This window comes from Micromys minutus (assembly GCF_963924665.1).
Source record: "Micromys minutus genome assembly, chromosome: 28".
Classification (NCBI taxonomy): Eukaryota; Metazoa; Chordata; class Mammalia; order Rodentia; family Muridae; genus Micromys; species Micromys minutus.
The window spans coordinates 17,332,062-17,355,525 of NC_137963.1; the positions used below are offsets into that span (position 1 = coordinate 17,332,062).

The 23,464-nt window shown below is 43.3% G+C and overlaps 1 protein-coding gene across 2 annotated transcripts in view; it reads right to left on the reverse strand.

Annotated features, from left to right (window-relative positions):
* Positions 1–787: 787 nt before the first annotated feature.
* The window catches only part of HSDL2 (hydroxysteroid dehydrogenase like 2), a 36,034-nt gene continuing 13,357 nt past the window's right edge, over positions 788–23,464 (reverse strand). For both annotated transcript variants that reach the window (XM_080940008.1, XM_080940007.1), the window contains 6 exons: positions 23,121–23,219; positions 20,103–20,297; positions 15,818–15,889; positions 11,027–11,260; positions 9,168–9,296; positions 788–1,822 (listed from right to left, as the gene is read on the reverse strand). In XM_080940008.1, coding sequence (XP_080796134.1) covers positions 1,710–1,822; positions 9,168–9,296; positions 11,027–11,260; positions 15,818–15,889; positions 20,103–20,297; positions 23,121–23,219 — 842 coding nt within the window. In that variant the 3' untranslated portion in view covers positions 788–1,709. The remainder of the gene's footprint in view (positions 1,823–9,167; positions 9,297–11,026; positions 11,261–15,817; positions 15,890–20,102; positions 20,298–23,120; positions 23,220–23,464) is intronic.

Here is a 23,464-nt window from a genome sequence, read left to right on the forward strand (position 1 = left end):
AGGACTATATCATAAACCACTGTAGAAGAACTTTAGCAGAGTCATTTATTCCTGGCATGAATTCCTGGGTGAGAAGGAAAAGTTTGAGTCTGCCAAAGGTGACAGGGCACAACAAGGTTTCAAGTAATTTATGTAAAGAACAAATGTATCAAACAAAATTTGACATTTATATGGCATGAATAAACCTTGAGAATATTATGCCAAGCAAAGGAAGCATATCAGCAAAGTGGTGAAGCGTGACTCTCCACGCACGTCAAAAACAGTCAGGAGCAAGAGGAAGTCGCATCGGAATGAGATCTTTTGTTGATGGGAGACATATACTAAGGTGTATGTTTGCGGGAGGGTGATCAAACATTCTGATTGGCTGCAAGATGGTTCGGTATGTATGGGCACTTGCCTCCAAGCTCGATGATGTGAGAGTTCAGTCCAGAGGACCCACATGGTGAGGGTGAGAACCGACTCCCTAAAAGTGGTTCCCTTACTTTACACAGGATACAAAGGGAAGAAGGGATGGAAGAAGAGGAAGAAAGGGTCATTTTTTAAAGGTTCTAACTCATTGTGATGATAATTGCTTAACCTTGGAGGGAAGAGATTGTACTATACATTTAGTGAATAAATTATATAGTGATTTATGTATTAGGTAAAATTGGCTTTGCTTATTCAATTTTTTAAAACAGATCTTACTTTATTCTTCAGGTTGGGGTATCCATTCTTACCGTTAATATTCACCACTACATTAGTGGGTCAGTGCAATATGACAAGAAAAAGAAATAAAAGACACATAGAATGAAAAAAAGAGATGAATTCATTTTTATTTGAAGATAACACAATATAAGGATCTGTTCTTAAGAAGCTGCTAAAGGTAATGAGTAGATCTAACTACTGCAGGGTATAAGGCACGCTCACAAGATTAATTATATCTTTGTATGTTAGCACTTGAAAACTCAATATAGCCTGGTATTGTGGCTCTTGTCTAGAATAATAGCACTAAGAACGCTGAGGCAGGAGGACTGACCTGAGTTTAAGGCCAGTTGGGTTAACCCATTAAAAAGGGGGGAGGGGTGGAGCTGAAAATTTTAATATCTAGAATAGTATCAATAATATAAAATGCTTATGGTAAGTTAAACAAAATTTTGCCTGCAAGTATTATGCACTGAAGTCTATAAAGCACTTCAGGGCAAAAGAAAAAAATTCCAGGTGCTGGTGGGGCACACATTTAATCCCAGCACTCAGGAAGCAGAGGCAGGCAGGTCTCTGTGAGTTCGAGGATAGCATGGTCTACAGGGTTAGTTCCAAGCCAGTCAGAGTTACAGAAAGAAATGATACTGCAGTCCCTCATCCAACTATCTCTGTGAAGATAAAGTAGCTTTATTTTACATAAGAAGTTTTGTGAACAGCTGATTTTATTACTTGCTACCAATTGGTTGTTCATGATACATACTTTTCTGCAAGAAGGCAATGAAAAAGGCATAGAGGTGAAAATTGGGGGGAAAACACAATATATTATTAGGATGTCACTTAATTAAACTTGTACTTGATTGGCTAGTTGTTTAGTTATAATTTCAAGTCTTATAGATACAGAAATTCTAATTTTTTTTTTTTTTTTTGCAGAACAAACATATATGTTCTTATAAGACAGTAGGGGAGACAACAGATTTATAACTGCTGAGCCTTTTCTAAGAAGAGTCAACATTGTTACTTCTTGTCCTTCACAGCCTGGAATTCATTTGGGTCATTAGCTTCTCCAGTTTGATTGCTAGGGCGATGTTTCCTTTAATCTTCAGCTTTCCTGACATAAATGCCATGGTTGGTTTTAGCTTCCCTAAGATGAGAAATGAGACAAAGAAAGCAGTGTCAGTGTCCCAAACAGTGTGCCACCTGCACTCCAGGAAGAATTCCCAGAGTTACAGAGATGTCTGCACAGCACTTCATAGTATCTAGGGATAGTAATATGTATTCTCCCGTCTCACTTCCTGACCTGATGTCAGCAATACCCTACAATATAAAGGATAACCTAAGAAACAGTCAGCAGAAGGTAAGGCAAGAAGCTAAAGATGCTACATTTACACACATGCTGGCTACACTACTAAAGAATCATAGCCCCCAGTGAATTCTGGTAGGCAAATACTGTGTTATTTAATTTTCCAATCTGTTTCAGCTCATTAAACTCTTTAACTGTTTCAAGTTTAAACTGAAGAAATCAAATAGTGTAAAAATGCACAGAATGTTTACAAATGATTATTAAGCCGGGATAGCAGCATACATCTTGTAACCTCAGCAGTTGGGGGCTGAGTCAGGTGCATCATAAGTTCAAAGCCAGCCTGAGCTAGACAGTGACATTGTGTCAAGAAACAACTACGACCATTAAATATATAGTGGTTAGGAGCTAGGGGGGTGGCTCAGTGGGTAAAGTGCTTGTTGCACAGGTGTTAGAACCTCATTGCAAATCCCCAGAATCCAAGGACAGCTGGGCACTGTAGGGCACATCGGCAATCCTAGTGTCTAACTTTGAGGTGGGAGGCAGAGACGGGAGAGTACATGGAAGCTTGTGGACAGCCAGCGTGGCATATACAGTAATGAACAACAAAGGCACCCTGTCTAAAGCTAGAAAGTGAGGATGACACCCAAGGCTGTCTCTGACCTCTACGTATGCACAGTGGTACCTGAATATGTGTGCTCATATACACATGAGAACACACACATACTAAACACACACACATACACTAACATTTTTATCTTTAACACAGTGAGTGTATGTAGGGATGGAGATATGGCTCAGTGGTTAAGAGTTTGTTTCCTAGCATCTATGTCCGGTGGCCCACAAATACTCATCACTCCAGTTCCAGATCATCTGATGCTTCTGATCTCTGAGGATGCTTGTACACACATGGGCATGCCCATATACAGACACACAGACATACACACTATTTAAGACATTATTTCTTAAGTATAGTCTATGAACACAAAAGTTCATGTTAGTACTTTTCAACCAGAGAAATGTAGGCATTATAAATAGAATCATAGCTATGTAATCCCAACACTTGGGAAGCAGGAGCAGGTGGATCTCTGACTTTAAGGCTAGCCTGGTCTACAGAGCAAGTTCTGAGACACCAGAGCTACACAGAGGAGACCCTGTCTCCAAAAAGGAAGGAAGAAAGAAAGAAAGAATTGTAGCAACTAATAAATGATATTGGTCTGTAGAGAAAAATACCTTCCTTTTTTCTTTTTACTACTAAGTCAGTGTCCATTCAACCTGGAGCACAAGGTTAATAGGAAAACCGAGGCTCACAGAGGATTTTAACCTGGCCAAAGCTACACAGCTCACTTAGAACAATGCTTCAGGAATGCCCAGCTATCATTTATGACTTCTAACATTCTGCCAGTTTAGACATTGCTCATATTCCCTATAAGGAACAACATATGTCCGCTCATATTCCCTATAAGGAACAACATATGTCCGGCACATTAGTGACCCCCCCCCCCCGTGACATATGTAGGTTCAAAACAAAGAAAAAAAAAAACAAAAATAATCCATGCTTTTGGAAATTGGTAGGAATAATAAAGACAACGATACTGAGGCTGAAGAGATGGTGACCTGGGCTCAATATCCAGAACTATATAAAGGTCATGGAGCAAACAGAATCTACAAAGTTGTCTTCTACCTCCAAAGAAGTGCCATGGAATACACACCCATCCACCTCATACAGACACCTCACACACACTTCATCCTCTCTCCTCTCCTCCCTCCTCTCCCCTCCCCTCTCTCTCTTTCACATACACACACAGTAAAATAAAACCAAAAATGGATCTAGACCTAAATGTCTGAGGTAAAATTTTAAAGTCTTAACACGGGAGTATGGTGGGTTGAATGGCGACATCCCCTGTAAGCTCCTGTATTTGAACACCTGGGTCCCACTTTGTAGAGTTACGTATGACGGTCCAAATCCTCAGATGTGAAGCTTGCTGGAGGAAGCATACCATTCCAAGGAGGCTCAGAGGATTTACAGTCCTGACCACTCCCAGTCCCCCCTCTCCGCTCCGTGCACCTGCTGCCATGCCTCCCCCGTGGACACTTCCTCTGGAACCATAAGGCAAATAAACTCTTTGTTGTGTAAGTTGCCTTGGTCATGGCATTGTATCACATTTATCAACAGAAAAGTAACTAATACAACAAATGGTAAAGCTTTAAGTTTGTAACCTTAAGTTTGGCAGGGAGTCTTATATATGACACTAAAAGTATGAGCAACAGCAAAATCTATACTCCTATCAAAAAAATTTAAAAATGCTACTTCAAAATACATCATCAGGAAAGTGAATGAGAGAGATGGCTCAGTGGTTAAGAGCACTGGCTGCTCTTCCAGAGGTTCTGAGTTCAATTCCCAGCATCCACAAGGTGGCTCACAACCATCTGTAATGAAAGCTAGTGCTCTTTATGGCACACGGACATACATGCAGACAGAGCATTTATATATTAGTAAGTAAATAAATAAACCTTTTTAAAAAGAAAGTAAGCGAATAAAGAAATAAGTATTTATATATAATATACCTGGAAATATAAAATAATTCTTAAAATTCATGGGCAAAAAACAATTCAATTTAAAGGAAGAAGCTAAAGAGATGTCTCAGTGGCCAAGAGCACTTGCTGCTCTTCTAGAAAACCTAAGTTTGCTGCCCAGCATCCACATGGGGGCTCACCACAGTCTGTAGCTCCAATAACTCCAATTCAAAGGGCTCTGACACCCTTTTCTGGTCTCCATGGGCACCATACATGCAAACAAAACACCCATATACATAATTCTAAAACGTGTAAAAAGAAAGACTGAATAAACATTCTCTAAGACATTACACCAATAAGCACATTTTTCTTAAAGGTTCAATACCATTAGCAATTTGGGGAAATCCAAACCAAAACCAAGATTCTAGTAGGATGGTAGCCATTTAAAAAAAAAAAAAAAAAAAAAAAAAAAAAAAAAAACAGCAACAGAACTAAAAAACAGGGCTGTCGAGGGCAAGAATTAAGCAACAAAGCCTTATGTTCCCTGGGGAAATGGAGATGGCACCTCCACAGAATAGTCCAGAACAAAACAACAGTCCCCAGGCTCCACAATGCCTGCCAGCTGTGTGTAAACAGCATGCTGTGAGAGATGTGACAGCATCGTCTGAAATCCAGCACGGTGGAGGCGGAGACAGGAAGCTCAGGAGTTAAAAGCCAACCTCAGCTATACAGCAAATTTGAGGACAGCCTGGGCTACCTGTCTGAAGAAGAAAACAATATGGTATAGCCCTACAACTAAATATGCAACAAGGATAATAAATAAAACTACAGATACATGAATGACTCTTAAGCCTTACGCTGGAAACAGCCAGATGCATGATACGACACACTTTTTCTCCATTTACAAAAGATGAATGGAAAACAGGAAGCGATAATGCTTTGTTAGCCATGGACTGGATGAAGATAGAAGCTGATGGTATAAGGAGAATTTTCCAAAATAACAGAAATATTGTCAACATCAAGCTGATTGGTAGATGGCTAACTCTCAAAATATACTAAGAATCATGTTCATTTATTTTAATAAATTTTATAGTATAACATTTTATCAAAGTGAGGGGGTTGGAGAGATGGCTCAGTGATTCAAAGCACTAGCTGCTCTTCCAGAGGTCCTGGGTCCAATTCCCAGCGCCAACAGGCAGCTCTCAACTGTCTGTAACTCCAGTTTCAGGGGATCTGACATCTTCACACATACATACATGCATTCAAAACACAGATGCGCATAAAATAAGAAAAAAATCCATTTTTTAAAAAAATTACCAAAACAATATTGATAGAGAAAAAAACTTTCAAAGAAAGTTACTAATCACAATGTAATAATATGCACATAGGTACCCCACCTCAGATGAGGTAATCTTAAATAATTTGTATTCTTTCCTTTTTCCTTAAGTGATAGAGACCTCACCTTGACCAGACTGGCCAAAAACTTCTAGCAATCAGCCTGCCTCAGCCCCCTAATAAACTGGGATTGCAGGCATGCGCCACTGAGCCTATCAACCGTTTATTACTTCCTGGTTTGCCGCAGTGACCTCTACTGGGCAAAGAGAGAGATTTGTTATTTTAAGTTTTTTATTTACAGTGTATGCTTCTAGATAAACAGACATAGAAATGGCTATGGTCTCTAATAAAAGAGACATCTTAGGCTCCAAGATCTAATCTGTACCCATTTTAAGGAAGGCATTCATAAATACAATGAAAGGACAAAGGCTGGATGTTCCCAGTCTAAACTCCAGCTATAAAATGTGCCTCCCCTAACTCCCGACTTGGGGAGCTCTCCAGCAAATGCAAGCGCACAGTCATAAAGAGACAGGAAGCCCACACTCTTATTCATGCATATAAGAAAAAGTTACAGACAGACGCTGAGCCATGGGCAGCAGGGCCAGCTCTGAAGGCAGACAGACAGACAGCCACTGGGCCATGGGCGGTGGGGCCAGCTCTGAAGGCAGACAAGGCAGATCAAGTTCTCCAGGACATCTCAGACTACATGAGCTCCTGTACTAAGTAATGCAAGGGGAGATGCCGATTCACTAACCCATTGATTAGAAGGTCAGTCAGAACAGCAGAATAATCGAGAGCAAGAGTGGCCTTCAAGATGGCTCAGCAGGTAAAGGCCTTTGCAGCGCAAGCCCAACAACACAAGGTAGACACCCAGGGCTCACTCTACAAAATTCTCCTGACCTCTACCAGTTCACTGTGGCCTGGACATGCTTCCCTCACACTCCCATCACCCACCCACCTCCCCACGCATAAACAGTAAGTTAAGTTTAGAGAATAATTATGGAGACATATAGATTCATATCCTCGTTCCAACATCTACTCACTCCATATCTGATCTTGGGATTATTACTAAATTTAATTTGTATAACTGTTTTTCAGTCACCATCTCTATAAAATGATGAAAATGATTTAAGTTTTACTTATTTTTATTTTATGGGTATGGGTTTTTGCCTACATATATGTCTGTGTAACATGTGTATCTAGTGCCTGCGAAGGCCAGAAAAGGGGGTTACCAAATCCCCTGGGACTGGAGTTAGAGAAACTTGCTAGACACAAGATTTGTCCTCTGAAAGAACAGCCAGTCCTTTAAACCACTGAGCCATCTCTCCAGCCCTAGTGAAAAATACTTTATCTCAAGCTAAATTCATTCTTAAACCAAAGCAATCACACAACAGTTCTTAGATAAATTGTTTGCCTCATTTTGTTTATTGGAACGGGATCTTATTAGATAGCTCTGAATGACTTCAAACTACATAGAGCCTTGAACTCACTCAGTCTCCCTGCCTTAGCCTCCCAAGTGCCGGGATTATAAGCATGTACCACCTTAACCAGCATAACACATTTTTAATTGAAACTGACCTTAATTTAAAAAGAAATCTATGATTCCTTTTTACCAAACATTTCAGCTGAGTTTGGGGGTACACTCCATTAATCCTAGTACTTAGGAGGCACTGCTGTCTGTTACTTCAGGGCCAGCTTGGTCTCCATAGCAAAATCCTGGACAGCCAGGAATTCATAGAGAGACCCTGTCTCAACAAACAAAAACAGAAACAAACAAACATTTACTGATCATTATTAAATGTATCAAAATGCTGTTTAATCTCTAATAAGAAAGTAGGGTCTTGTTTTAGTTTGGTTTGGTTTTTCAAGTCAGGGTTTCTCTGTTTAGCCCTGGCTGTCCTGGAACTCGCTTTATAGGCCAAGATGGCCTCAAACTCTGAGATGTGCCTGCCTCAGCCGCCAGAGTGCTGGGGTTAAAGGCGTGCGCCACCACTGCCCAGCTTAAAAAATAGTTTTTGATACTCCAAACTACTAAATGACTGAGGCAAAAATTAACCAAAATGCTATAATATACAATTTGAAAAGATCATCAAATGTAATAATGATATATATATTTGTTTTTATAAACATATATATATTCATGGACATAAATATACACATGTAAGATGCTAATCCAAATGAACTGATGGTTATCCTTTTACACAGAGAGAGCACACACACATAGAGAGAACACACACAGAGAGAGCACACACAGAGAGCACACACAGAGAGCACACACACACATAGAGAGAGCACACACACATAGAGAGAACACACACACAGAGAGAACACACACAGAGAGAGCACACAGAGAGAGAGCACACACACACACACAGAGAGCACACACAGAGAGAGCACACACAGAGAGAGCACACACAGAGAGAGCACACACACATAGAGAGAACACACACAGAGAGAGCACACACATAGAGAGAGCACACACATAGAGAGAAAACACACACAGAGAGAAAAAACACAGAGAGAGAGAGAGAGAGCACACACACACACTAGTTCAATTTTAGTTTTTGAGACATCATACATAAACTAGCTCATGTACAGTGTAGGCCACCAGCATCTCTTATTAGAACTGGAAAAGGGGGCTTGGAGGGCACAGAATATACTTTACTACCATTTAACAAAGATATGAGTGATACTTTATGATTCATTACATGTAAGATTTTTAGGTTACAATATTATAACGCCTTAGTTGAGTGTATTGTTGCTAATTTTTCAGAAGTTGTGTTAACTTACCAGTTTGAATAGTATTCTAATAGAAGAAAATAGAACAAATCACCCTTAAAATTATTTCGGCACTTTTAGAGCTAACTGGGCAGAACATAAGCTCATGCAAACGATCCCCTTGGCTAGAGATCCCACAGAAAGGGTACTAGGGCACAAGAGAGTCCTGTCTCCTGTCTCCTTTCTAGCATCTAGCGAGGCTGGAGTGAGGCACTGCTGACTTCCAGCCTCTAGTGACCGCACTTTGAAAACACAGTATGTTAATTCAGGTAGAAGGAAGCCTACTTATCCTCCGGGATCATTCTTTGTTTCCAGTGTTACATCATTAGCTTCTTGGTGATGAGAAAAGAAAGATCTACCTCAACTTTCTATTTGTCAGATGAGGTAGAGGTGGGACAGAGGCAGCCTAGGAACAGTCTCCCAGGACCATATGCATTCAGCACAGAGTGCTCCTACTGTTGGGAATGTTTTCTGAACCTTGGTTATCTAGAAAGGGAACAAGTAGAAGATCCAAAAGTTTCCACTTAAAACAAGTGAACTAAGAGAGTCGAAAACTTACCTGAAAACATTTTGACAAAGTCCTCAGTGGCCATACTCATCACCACGTCTGCCCGGTCAGAGGGCTCTCCGTGTCCAACCTTCCCGCCTTTGCTCTTCAGGTCAAGAAACCATGTACCGCCATCTTCACCTGCACAGACAAATGTGTGGAAATCCGCATTGCCATTACTACAGTTGTAATAATCTACTAACATGCTGTCCTGGCTAAAATCCTCGGGCCCCCATCAGACTCAGCACTTATTATGGTCTAAGTACTGTGTTAGGTTCTGAAGATCACTCAGTAACAAAAAGAAAAGCCAGGCTCCTCTCCAAAGAGGAGACAGGTGATGTGGGTATGTTGAAAGAGGGACAGCAAAGCCGGAGTAGTAACATTCACACCAAAGTTACAGCAGTGCTTGCCCCCACCCCCGACTTTCTCAGGTGCAACACCTCAGTTTGCAGACGGACAGTGGAGAAGAAAACAGAGGCTATTAGAGAGGAGGCCAAGGAAAGGAGGCATTTCTAGAAGGAAGAAGTGCCCGACCACCTTGCAGGGAGGGTTGACAAACCCACTGGTGCTCAACCCTCATCTAGGACCACTGTGGAAACAAACCCTGGGGAACAAAGGAAACTGGAGGGAGAAAACTATGTTCAATAGAGTGGGCTTCAGATAAAAGTAAGTGTGGCTCTGAAAGACAAAGACAGGGAGATGGTGTGGGGTTTTAAAGATATAGTTGGGAACGTGGAGGCTGCACGTGCACATGCTGAAGCAAAGGCACAGTTAGCAGAACAGTTCCTGAGGAGGCCAGAGGAGATGGCATCTGTGACTCGGGTATGGCTAGTGTCACCCATGGACTTCATTGTTACCATCTGTCAGATCCACCCTGACTGACTGGATCAAACTCTACCTGTGAGGAAGGGTCTATGTGTAGTTAATCAAGCTTGGGAGGCACGGCTGGGAGCTAAGCTCCATCCGCCTGGGAGGAAGAGGAGGGCCTCTGATGGCTGGTTTATGTCTGACGCAGGAAGCTGAAGTCATTGCGACTTGCAGGATTCTGAAAACAATGTGCTGTGGGGAATGTGGCAGTATGCCAACGAAAGAGAAGTCTAAGGTGCTCCTTAGCCCTGCTTGGAGAGGGATAATAAAGGAATCCGCCAGTCCAGCTGATGTCACAGCTTTGTTTCTTGTCTAAGAAGACAAGATTACAATTAGGCGGGGAACAGCATAAAGGAGGGCAAAGTTTGCACATAACAGAACACAGTCGTTCTTAGAACCACCATTAGTCTGTTACTTTCGTCATATCGGAAAACATGAGGAGTGAGTGAGTGAGTGAGTGAGTGAGTTTGTTTGTTTTTGAGACAGGGTATCTCTACATAGCCCAGGCTATTGACTCTGTAGACAAAGCTCGCCTCAAACTCACAGAGATTTACCTGCCTCTGCTGACCCCTCCCCCACACCAAGAAATGCTAAGATTTAAGGGGTGTGAGACCACGCCCAGCTCGTACATAGAGGTTTTAGACTGAATTCATACTGACTTAACTCAAAGATAGAAATAGACACCCACAACTGATAAATTACTGTGTTTTACCTCTACATGACCTGTATAGCACCTGTCCATCTACGTAGGATGTCTTCTCTATTATATATGCCAAGGAGTTATTTAAAACTGAAAGTATATGCTGTGACAATATATTCTGTATATGTTTCCATATAAACAAAATTTAACTCAAAAATAAAGATCGATAATTACTTGCTGTTTTTGAGTATCTATATCCAATAGTCCTGGATATAGCTAACTATCTAGGTACTAGCTGGTTTTCTTCCAACAAAAATATCCCACGGTTTCCTAAAAGCTGCAGATCACGGAACACGGTCTTCACCTGAGAGTTCAAACTGATAGACAGCTTGTGTGGCTCTAACTATTTCATCACTGAGGGAGTCTCTAACAATTCTAAATGTTTCTTCTACCGCTCCAAAATGCGGTTTTGGTGGTAGCGTTGACTGCACCAGGGGCCGTGGCTGCTCCTGCTGCTGCGCCTGTTCCTGCTGCCGTTCCTGCAGCTGTGGCTGCTCCTGCTGCTGCAGCTTCTCTTCTTTCACTTCTGGCACAGGGTCTGTAAAACATGATTTACATAAAGAGCCTTAAAGTTCTGGCAGTGTGAAGCCAAATGACTCTGAATGCATTCAGTGGCATCTGAAAGCACAAGTGTAACCGAGGGGAGAAGCAGCCAACCTTGTCAGTTAAAGCTGTGAATGCTAACAAGCTATCTCTCGCTCTCCTAAGTCAAAAGTTGGCTTTTCAAACAGGTCACAAAGGAACTGCAATTAGAGAGATAATAATCACCTTTTGGGTGGCCCATCTGAGCTATAAAGTCAAATGAGAAAAAAAAAGACACCGTGGTAAGAAAGACAGAGATCTGCAAAAGTTGGCTTGGATTAGTACTCAAGTGAATATCACTTTGTAAGTAAAATGTATTCACCTAGTCCTTCCCTGACATCCAGAACCTAAGTTCCACCTCCAAATCCTACATGTAACAGTAGAGAACCATCTCCCCAGGGGTCTTCTACTTCCACATGTGTACCACACAATATGCACACCCAGGTGTGCACGTTTGCATGTGCCTGTGCTCATGCACACATGCACATACACACACCAACAAATAATTTCTAATGTACTAAAAGAGGGCCACAGATTCAGCACATTAGAACATTTGCCTAGCATGTACAAGACCTTGGCTTTAATCTCTACCACAGGACACACACACAAAGGCATGTGCATACACATGTACACACATACATATTACCCAGGCCCACATACAGTCTACTGTATGAATCTAGGAAGTAGCTATGGCACACAAATCTAGCATAATAAACATAGGCCAGCTTGTGCTTTGCTCATGAAGGGTCTCAAGCCAGGAACAGCTCAACCTATTTTTAAAAGGCACTAGCATATTTAAGGATCTGGATTAGAGTCTGGGCTTATCCTTCTGTTTCACAGATGCTGCTTTTCAAGAATGACTCAACATTAGTCCCTCTTCTCATCTTTTAAATCCAAGGTCAAAGTCTATAGCCCCCAAAGGAAAAGAGCAGACAGCAGAGGAGGACCGGGAGAGACGAAGCCTAGTGGAGAGTCTTGGGTGGGGAACCCCATGCTGAACGCTATAGTGAGGGAAGGAATTCTGTGGTAGTGCTTCACGGAAAGTAGACGCCACAGCTCGGCTTAAAACCACCGACAGCTTAAGCTCTAGGGGATCAAATGCCTCTTCTGGTCTCAGCAGCACCAGGCAGACATGTGGCATGTATATGTGCAGGCAGGTAAAAACATACCCATAAACGGGAAAGGCAAGGAGAGGAACTGTCTTAGCAGACATGAAGATGGGCCTGTGTCAGTGCTGTACCACGGTCCTAGCTGAGAACCAGCAGAGAACAGGATTCCATCAGACGGAGCAAAGGGGATAACACTGTCCCTGCCGTCTCACTGCACTAGCTGTAGCAGAACAGATGAACAAGAACCCAGTCCTGTGAAAACAGCTTCACACTGGACAGGAGTAAATGATGCTAAATAAATAAATAAATAAATAAATAAAGTGTATTTATACAAAAATTCAAAATTCTTGAATTTTCTCAATTTCTCAAAAAAATTTTTTTTCTCAAAAATTCTTTCACGCGCCAACAAGCACAGCACTGTGGAGGAGGATGGGATGCTGCATCAGGCAAGGCGCATAGCGGGCTGTCTGTCACCTTCCTCTGGTTTTGTTGTGAGCCTGAGGCTGCTCTGAAGCTTCGGGTCTTACGGTCTGAGGGATGGGCACTTGGAAAGCATGCACTAGCTTAGGTGGAAGCAGAGGAAAAGGTGCAAACGCAGGTCTGAGGGCAGACACCAAGCACGGCCAAAACATTGGTGGTGGGTTTCTCTGCATAACCCTGGCTGTCCTGTAACTCACTCTGTAGACCAGGCTGGCCTCGAACTCAAGACCCACCTGTGTCTGCCTCCCCAGTCCTGTAAAGGTGTGAACCACCACCACCACCCAGCTGTGACGCTGTTCTTGATGTACACAACTGACCAGAAATAAAACCAGAGAATCTTGACAGATTATTCTCTATAATACTGAGTACAAACTTGACAAGCTTTCCCCCAGCTACAGGAGAAAAATGCAAAAAGATAAAAATAATGAAGGGTGGTGTTAACTAGAGGGGAAGGGAGAGGAAGGAAGCCAGACTAGGAATGCATAGTCCTGAGCCCACACATAAGCAACCCAAACTACAACTAAATAAAAAATAAACTAGACAAGACCAAGTAGGCCCCTGTGTCCTAGCAGGGAGCAGAGATAAGGAGACAACAACAAAATGGCAGCGTTTACGGTAAAAAGTAAAACTCAAGTCATTTAAAGCTGTGTACAATGCTTACATTCCACCCCACACACACATATACATACATGTGTATGTGTGTGCGTGTGTGTATTTTATATACATATAAATATATACATATATAAAACAAATTCCAGAAGAGGTACAGCCAACAGTTAATAGGAGCTGTTGTCAGTAGAGGAGTCAAAAGAAATGTGAACCTCTCACCAGGAAATAGGGCCACATACTGAGCCTTCTGAGTTAAAATATACAGGGAGCTACAGTGGATCTGGATGTGCACATGAAAAGCCACCTGACAAAGGTAAGCTCCACCCAGGCCTGTTTAAGTACACAGCCGGGCCCACAGGAAGTGTCAGATATAACTGCTCTTGATGACAGGAACAGGTAATGACCTCACCGGGAGAAGCGCGAGCATTTCTGTAATGGAAGCTGCTTGGGTCAAACCCACCCATCAGAGCCTCATGTCAGGGTGCCACACTCCACTCTCTTCACCCCTCTTGCTCTGCTCCATACCTACAGACGACCTTCTCGTTATGAAACTGTTCCTTGCTAATGATGCCAAAAGGGAGAGAACGTGCTGAACCCATTTAGTTCCCGAGGTAACACCCCCTCCTTATAAATTAATAAATGGCAGTACTAGGGGACTTTTAACATCTTAAAGGACTTTTAAGAATTTTGACCTTAGGAACACTGATAATTGAACTGGTTAAGACATAGGCTTTGGAAGCAGAAAAATGTGAATCTAAATCCTGGTTTTGCCGCTTAGCAGCTTTGTGACCGCAGCTCTGGTAAGGCTTTCAGTATGAAACAAGGCACACAAACAGGCTTCCACAACACTGACATGCCGGAGGCACACACTGCAGACAGGATGACCAACGAAAAGATTCTGACTGGAAATTGGGGACTTAGATAAACTCAAGTCATGGGTCTCCCTCCAAATGACAAACCCAGTCTTAGGGTGTTGGGCAAAAAACAGGACTTGGGGCCTCTTGCCTTAGAGATCAGACTCGAGGATGTAAGGGTTCTGGGTGACCTCTGCTATTCTAGAAGAACTCTTTGGAGAAAAGGATGTCACATTCTCTGGGGGATAGACCTCACTGCTCTTCTTCTAAAGCTTTTTTTATTATACAAAAAACATCCTATCATCTAGTTTTTTAACTTCTTCAAAAATTTAGATAAAGCATAACAGAAAAGATATGATTAATCTGGAAATAAAGTTTGCCTGTACATGCATTAAGGTTCTGCAGACATCAAAGAGAACAAGAAAAATTTGTTCCTAGAGACTTTTGAACTTTTATTACAAAATGTTTTGTGTAATGTGTTTCAGTAAACTACAGGTGTTGTTTTAAATAGATCGCAAAGATTAAAATGTAACACACACCCCAAACCAAGAACAATTAGGTATGCCCAAAACTTCCTTTGAAATTAATTTCCTTAATAATGTAGCCATGCAAGACAAATAAATGATGCAGACTGTGATTGATACACTCTAATGTGACAGTCTTCTCCAAATACTAACAGAAAATATTTAAAGACAGCTGTCAAGGAAAAAAAAAAAAAAACATGGGACATCTGCCAACATAAAACATCTTTTTTTAGAGTTAACTGAGAATTTTACATAATGTGTGTAAGTTCCAGAATAGTTTAGAGCAGTGGTTCCTAACTTGTTGGTCAAGACCCCTTGCGGGGGTAGGATAGCAAACAACCCTTTCACAGGGGTTACATATGGATATCCACATATGGGATATTTACATTATAATTCATAACAACAAAATTACAGTTATAAGGTAGCAACAAAAGTAATTTTATGGCTGGGGTCACCACAACATGAGGAACTGTATTAAGGGGTCCCAGCATTGGGAAGGTTGTGTTTTACAGGAATCGGTAAGTTAGTATTTGTATTTTCTTATTTAAAATATGATTTACCTAGACATGGTGGTATGTCTTTAATCCCAGCACTTAGAAGGCAGAGACAGGTGGATCTCTAAGAGTTTGAGGTCAGCCAGGGTTACATAGTAAAACTTCATTCCTAAATAAATAAATACTATGTCTAGAATCTTGGTGCTGGAGAGGTGGCTCAGCAGTTAAGAACACTGGTTATTTTCCCAGAGTGCCCTGTGTCAGTTTCTAGCATCCCCATGACAACTCACAACCATCTCTAACTCCAGTCCACTTGGGAATCCAACACCTTCTTCTGGTCTCTGCAGCATCAGACATGCTAATGGCTCAGAGACATACATGCAGGCAAAATCCCCATACACATAAAAATAAAGAATAAAATAAAATATGCTCTAGATTCTTACCATATGATTTTTTTTCCTCCATGACTGCATCTGGGTGTTCATCTAAGAAGAAATCTGGTAACAAGGGGTGACCTGAAAATTAACCCCCAAATAATCAAGTTACAATAATGATAGAATAATGATTTTAAAAATTCCTCCCCCATCCCAACCGCTCTTTTCCCCCTCCCCTTTGCCTCTATGAGGGTGCTCCCCTATCTACTGATACCCCGCCACTCCAGCATCCCCCTACACTGGGGCATCAGACCTCCACAGGACCAAGTGCCTCCCCTCCCACTGATGTCAGACAAGGCCCTTCTCTGCTACATGTGTATCTGGAGCCATGGGTCCCTCCCTGCACACTCCTTGGTTGGTGGTCTAGTCCCTGGAAGCATTGGGTGGTCCTGCCAGCTGACATTGATCTTCCTATGGGGTTGCAACCCCCCTCTGCTCCTCTAGTCCTTCCACCAGCTCCCACCAAGGTCCCTGAGCCTTTTAATCAAATTCATATCTCTTTTTAAAAACTCCTTTGGTGTCTATGCGCATAGGCAGCTGTTAAACTATTTGATCTAACATACTCGATTATTTTTATGTAAATCAGTTACCTCTTCCTTTGTGACAGATTTCATCTTAAGATCTAATTTTCTATTTCGTTTTCTGACAGATCATTGCTACTTTGATCTAGCCTAGAACTCTCTATATAGGTCAGGAAACTTGCAGCAACCTACCTCTACCTCCCAAGAACTGGTATTACAAATCCATGTAACTGTGACCAGATATCTATTCGTATACAGGAATATATATATTCATGTGTGTCTACGTGCATGTGTGGCTGTGCACACCCTGTGTGTGTGTTTGTAGAGGCCAGAAGACACCAGATGCCCTCCCCTGTCACTCTCCACCCTAGATTTTAGACGAGGAGTCTCTCATTGATCTGGAGCTCACTGAATCAGTCAGATTGATGACCCAGCTAGCGCTGCCTCCCTGCCTCCCGGCTCTGGGATTAGAAATATACAAAACGTACTCAGCTTTTGCACTGAGGATAGGGATCCAAACTCACGTCTTCATGATTGCACTGCGAGCATTTTTACAGTCAACCCTTTCCCCAGAGCCTTGAAGATCTACTTTTTTTTTTCTTTTCTTTTTGGTTCTTGAAACAGAATCTCAGTGTGTAGGCCAGGCTGGCCTTGAACTCACTCACTGCCTCCTAAATGCTGGAACTGAAGATGTAGCACCATCCTGGCTGGAGATGATTTATACAAACTAAATGTCTCCTCTTCATCAAACTGTCCATTCAGTTCATTAGCCCGTTAATGAAGGGGGGTGTTTATTCTTTTCTAAGCACCATCTGATGAAGAGGCTGCTCTTTTTCCACCTTCTAATTTTTACAACCTTTGTCAAAAATTAGGTAACTGCAGCTATGTGGACTTATCCTGGGATCCTCAATTCTAGCCTCCTGGGCCACGTCAGCTTTTGTGCCAGAACCACCATGTCATTGTCACTACCATTGTACGGTATCGTTGGAGGTCAAGTGTTTTGATCTCTCCAGCACTGCTCTGCTATTTGGGGTCTTTCTGCTTCCCTCTGAATTTTGGTGCGGTACAGTAATGGGGGAAGGAGCGGGCAGTGACTACGCCAGGAAAACATCACATTTAAGTCACCCCTTTCTGTCACCGTTATTGCTGCTGCTGCTGTTACTCTTTGGTATCTTGAGACATGGTCATTCTACATAGCCTTGGCTATCTCGGGACTCACTATGCAGACCGGGCTGGCCTCGAGTTCACAGAGCTCCGCCTGCCTCCGCCTCCTGGGTGCTGGGAGTCAAGGCGTGCGCCATCTCAGCTGGCTGTACATTTATTGTTTAAGCCTCTGTCATGTTACTCACCGACCTTCTAGCTGAGACTGACTATACGACAAAACAAATGAAAGCTGTCATTTGTAATCCCAGGAGCCTGGGTCCTTATCTTCCTTTTCACCCCACATCCCTCCAACGTGCTTAAGATTAGCTTCTCCCTCGACCCTGACTGCGGGGGCCCTGATTAAGGTCTTGCTTCTCAGCACCCATGTTCGGATCTTTTCTCCATTTCTCTGTCTGCCATCATGAGAGCTAGCAAAGCTGTTTTCTTTCTCTGGGCCCCCTTTTTCAGCTAACAGTTGTGGTTAGAAAGTAAGTTAACTATCAAAATGTTTTCTTAATATTAACTGACGTCTATAAGGCATATAAGTACAAGGGAACTGGGGGTCACAGAGCCTTCGGAACTGTGGCTTCTCCTCCCCAACCTACGGAAAAGTAAACTGACTTTTTTAATATCCCCAAATCACAGTACCTCATTATATTTAGTTCTTGTCCCTTGGTAGGATTTGGGGGTTGGGGGAGGAGAGACAGAATTTTGCTGTATAGCTGAAGCTGGCCTCAAACTTGTACTCCTCCTGCTTCTATCCCCAGCCACAAACTTAAAAATCTCGATACAATGGCATCATATCTCATGCCTAAGACAAGCCAGGCATGGTGCTACACCTGCAGTTCAACAAGGAAGCACGCCCGGGGGATTGTGAGGTACCGAGAGAGACCCTGACTCACAAGCCAGGAGGTGGAAATACAGCGAAGCCCCAGAGGAATCATTACAGTGCTTCAAACCCAGAGAGGTCCGGAGTGTGTCTTAGTCTTCTACCCACAGGCACAGTCCTGGAACAGCTTTAAACTCGCTTTACTACTTGCCAATATTAACTGTTGGATACTGCATGTGCCAGGTACTCGGCCAAGAACATTTTATATTTTTTGCACATAGTTCTTAAGTCCCACATAGAAAAAAGATTGTTTTCTTATTTTAATAAGGAAATCGGGGCTCAGAGAAAGCAGGTGGCACCCTAACCACCACTGAGCTGGTAAGAAGCAGGGTTGCATTCTCAATCTGAGCTGACCTGCCAAATGTTTTCTACATTTAATTTTTTTTAATCTTTGGGGTTTTATGTTTTGTTTTGTTTTGTTTTGTTTTGTTTTTTTCAGACAGGGTCTTACTGTGCGGTCAGGCTGATCTTAACCTCACAGAGATCAGCCCAACTCTGTCTCCTGGGTGCTGGGATTAAAGGCAGGTTCTACCACGCCCAGCTAGATTTTCTGTGTGTATGTGTGTATCTCTGTGTGTGTGTGGGGGGGGGGGGTCTGTACATGTATGTGAGTGCCCACAATGTGCAAAAAAGGACATAGGATCCCTGAGTAGCTGGAAGCATAGTAGAGACCACTACAATCTGCTTAGCATAAATATATTTCATATAGAGAAAAAAATTATCATAGTCATCTATAATTTCAAAGGAAATTATTTGTAAATGGTGGATGTTGGAGAATTCTGGAAATTCTCAAATCAGACCACTAGTTATAAGACAGCTGTATATTCATTAGTCTAAGAGATGGCTCTTAAAGAACAAATCTTTAGTCTCAGCACTCAAGAGGCAGAGGCAGGTGAATCTCTGTGAGTTCCAGGCCAGCCTGGTCTACAGAGTGAATTCCAGGACAGCCAGGGCTACAGAGAGACCCCATCTTGAAAACCAACCAACCAATCAAAAAGAGGGCTGGAGAGATGTCTCTGTGGTTAAGAGGACTGGCTGCTCTTCCAGTCTTCCAGGGGTCCTAAGTTCAAATCCTAGCAACCACATAGTGGCTCACAACCTTCTGTATTGGAATCTGATTCCCTCTTCTGTCTGATCCCATATTCTGTCATGCAGGTATACAGGCAAATAGAGCATTCCTACACATAAATAAATAAATGTTAAAAAACAAAGAACTCTAGTCCTATATCAACTGTTATACATCTGAATAAAATTTTGACTCTGATTTCTAAGACTAACTTTTAAACATTCTGTTTCCTAGTTTGGCTGTGGATAATAACGGAAACAACCTTCAACATCATCATGACACAACATTACTTTAGAAGCCCTAACCCCATTTCTATTGGTTTCTTATCTCTCTTTTAAAGATTTATTTATTTATTTATTTCATACATATGAGTCCACTGTCACTGTCTTCAGACACACCAGAAGAGGGCATCAGACCTCATTACAGAAGGCTATGAGCCACCATATGGTTGCTGGGACTTGAACTCAGGACCTCTGGAAGAGCAGTCAGTGTTCTTAACCGCTGATCCATCTCTCCAGCCCTTCTTATCTGTTAAGATTGAGATGGTGTGAGGTTTTCCCTTTGATGAAAAACAGCTTGTAAAAGACTATAGTCATTTAATGATTGCACAAACAGGAGTGTTCAGTGTATAAAATGTGGGAAAACATTAATACTTTCAACACGTAAAAGCATTACCTGGTGTAACTGCATAGACATCAAAATTTTTTATTCCTTCTTCTTTTAAGATATTCTCATCAATAATAAAGTTGCCAGTAAAACTTTTCGGCCTTTTGAAAATGGAATAGGCAGCATCCGCAATGATGTCGACTTTTCTACACTGGCTTTCAATACCAGCTCCTCCCAGCATATCCATAGCGGCAGTGTGTATGGCTGCAGAGAGAACGTACACACAAGTCCATACAACTATGCGGATAACAGTACCACGGGTCAGATGACCAAGGTGATAAAGGAAAGTAAGGGACGGAATGTCCTATAGACAGAACGGGGACGAAGAGGGCAACAGAAACAAACACAGAACCGGGAAGACAGCACGCAAACTCCTCCGCTAGTCAACAGACTACACGTGCAGAGGTCCTTCGTGAGAAGCACGTTGAATATGCTTTCATTTCTGCTGCAGAATGCTCGAGAATTTGTACGGCCGTCTTGCAGGTTGAAAAGCCAGTTATGGGCTAACAAAAAAGCCCTGAGTGGAAAGGTGGGTGAGTGGGATTTTTAAGCTAACTGGGCCATGACTTTGGCAACTGTTCCCAAAACGTGAGGTTCCCTTTCCACTGTTTTTGTCTCTGTTCTCTGCACTAGAAAACACAGGTGCTAGGTCTCCATTATCACAGTAGTCCCAGGGTCTAGAGCAAGGTCAAGGCTGGAGGTGACCCTCCTCTGCGCAGCCATTACCAAATCAGTAGCTGACAGTGTCATCCCTGCAGGCCTAAAATCTGCTCCGAAGCGGACTCTCCTATTCCCACCCTGGTCTAGACCAGACAGGAGTGAGGAGGCAGTCACCCCCTCTGCTCAGCAGAAACGGTGAAAAGATCTTGTAAGGGGGAAAAATAAGGACTCCCTGCTCCCAATCCCGTCTCTGACTGTGTGTAGTCCATCAGAGCCCAAGTATGAAAACATGGGGTCACGGCTGCTTGTGTGAAGAAGAGACCGTGGGGTCCAGCAGAGGCAAGCAGCCACCCTATCAGTTAGGGGAGGATCCCCTTTTCCTTTGAAGACAGTCACAGAGGGAGATCCCTCCTGCTTTGACGTACACAGTCTTTACACAGGAGGGAATGCATGTTCCTGTCAGGCAAATCCCACCACTGGGGAGGCAGAGCCAGGTGGAGCTCTGTGAGTTCAAGGCCAGCCTGGTGTACAAAGAGAATTCAGAACAGCCAGGGTTATTATACAGAGAAACCCTGTCTCCAAAAACCCAAACCAAACACCTCATCACCACCCCACCCTACCCCTGCCTTGAGCCTCCGCTACCCTCCTGAATCTGTGTCACTCAGAAAGAATGCAGCAGTCTGGCTCGTGGTCCCGCCTCCTGTCTCTGTACTCACCCACGTGTCAATTAAACGTCCGACATAAACGCGGTACAGCTTTCCTGCTCCTGTTTCCCCCTCTACTTCTTACCACTCTCCTCAATCGCTCTCTACTGAATGCAGTCGACAATTCAAGATGGCAGTCTAGGGAAGGAACTTGCCTAGCATCGTGAGGCCTGTGTCCCAACCCCTGCACCAAAAAGTGAGAACAAAATCTGGTTGCTTCTGGCAAATTAAGACCGAAGTCTGAGTTCACAAATCCCTGCGCCCTCCACCCAACACTCAGTGGATCTGAAGCTCAGGTACCAGCGAAGCCCAGACGTAGTGGGAAATGGCAGCCAAGACCCTACTGTCATATACCTCCTCAGTCTCCTGATGTTCACCACACACACAGGTTTCCTGTGCTGCATGTCACTGCTGCCCGTCAATATCATGCCCAGCTTTCGTCCTGCTAACCCCCAAACCCCCTGGAGATCACATTTCTATTTAGACTTCAAATTGCACATGGGCTACGTGGCCGTCCTCTCTCTTCCAGAAGCACTCTGTCCGTAACTCTCCATTCCTCACATCGTAAGAAACTCAACTGTGAATTCATTATCCTGGCTGGGGCCTAATAATACCACTGGCTCCCAAGTGTCAGGTAAAACACCTAAAACAAACACCTCAGAGCCAAAGCAAGGCCTCGGCAAATCCCGTCAATCCTGATAATCCCCTCCGCCCTTCCCGTCAGTCTACCGATCACAGAAGCTCAGGCAGAATGCCTAGGTTAGAGCTGGCAGAAGGCAGGCACACTACGCACTCAACCGCCACTATTTATCCTGGATGCAGACACAGGCATTTCCAGTCACACGGTCTTGGCTCAGGCTGCAGCCTGGAACACTTTTCTCTCAGCAGCAAGGCGGGCTCCAACCACTTGCTCAGAAGCCACATTCGAAAAAAGGTAAGACCTTTCTACCCTACTAGACGTTAAAACCTGGCGGGGTGCAGTGGTGCACCCCTTAAGCCCAGCACTCAGAGACGGAGGCAGGTGGATCTCTGTGACTTTGAGGACAGCCTGATCTATGCAGTGTGTCCTAGGAAAGCCAGAGCTACATAATAAAGAGATTCTGTCTTAAAAAATAAACAAACGTTAGCAGCTTCTCTCTCCAGGGTTAGAGACATCCTACTTTCTTATTTCTGCTTTGTTTTTACAGCCATTGCTACCTTCTGCCGTACTATGAACCCCCACGCTCAACTGATCCTTCTGCCTCAGCCTCCAGTGTGGCTGGGTCTCCAGGCATGTTCATATGCCCGCCTACAGCGACCACTTCCTTAAGAAGCCTTTCAATCTAAAAATCCAACAGAGCTTGCTGGAAACACTTCCGTTGGCTTTCATGAGACGCTCCGTATGTCCGAGTGTGATGCTCTCCCATCATGACTGCTGCCAGAGTGTCAGCCACTAGGCCAGGTAAAGGTGGGGGGGCCGGACAGCAAGGCTGCTGTCTTACACAGTGAACAGTTGGCCTTGTTCCCCAAAAGATTCAGGTGACCTGTGACACTTCACAGGGGTCAAGGATAGGGCTGGGAACGAGCTCACTGGTAGGGGGCTCGGCTAACATGACGAAGACACTGGGTATGAGCGTGGCACGGAGAAGGAAGGCAGGTCTAAGTGATTCCTCTAAGTACAAACCTGTTCTAGGCCATAAGGCATTGACTGCGATTTCACCTCTAAATTCTTCTGCCATTCCGAGCACGCACATCGACATGCCGTATTTGGCTATGGTATAAGCTAAAAGAGACAACAAAGAGTAATAATCTCGTTAAGAAACTAATTTTTTGAGAAGAAACAACCCATTTTCTGTTTGGGTTTTTGCCCCGATACATTTTTTTATTCACTTTACATCCTGCCCACTGCCCCGCTCCAGAGTCAACCCCTCTCACAATCCTTCCCCTAGCCCCTTCTCCTCTGAGAGCATGGGGAGTCCTGGGCACCCCCCACCCCGGTACATTAAGTCTCTGCAGGGCTAGGCGTGT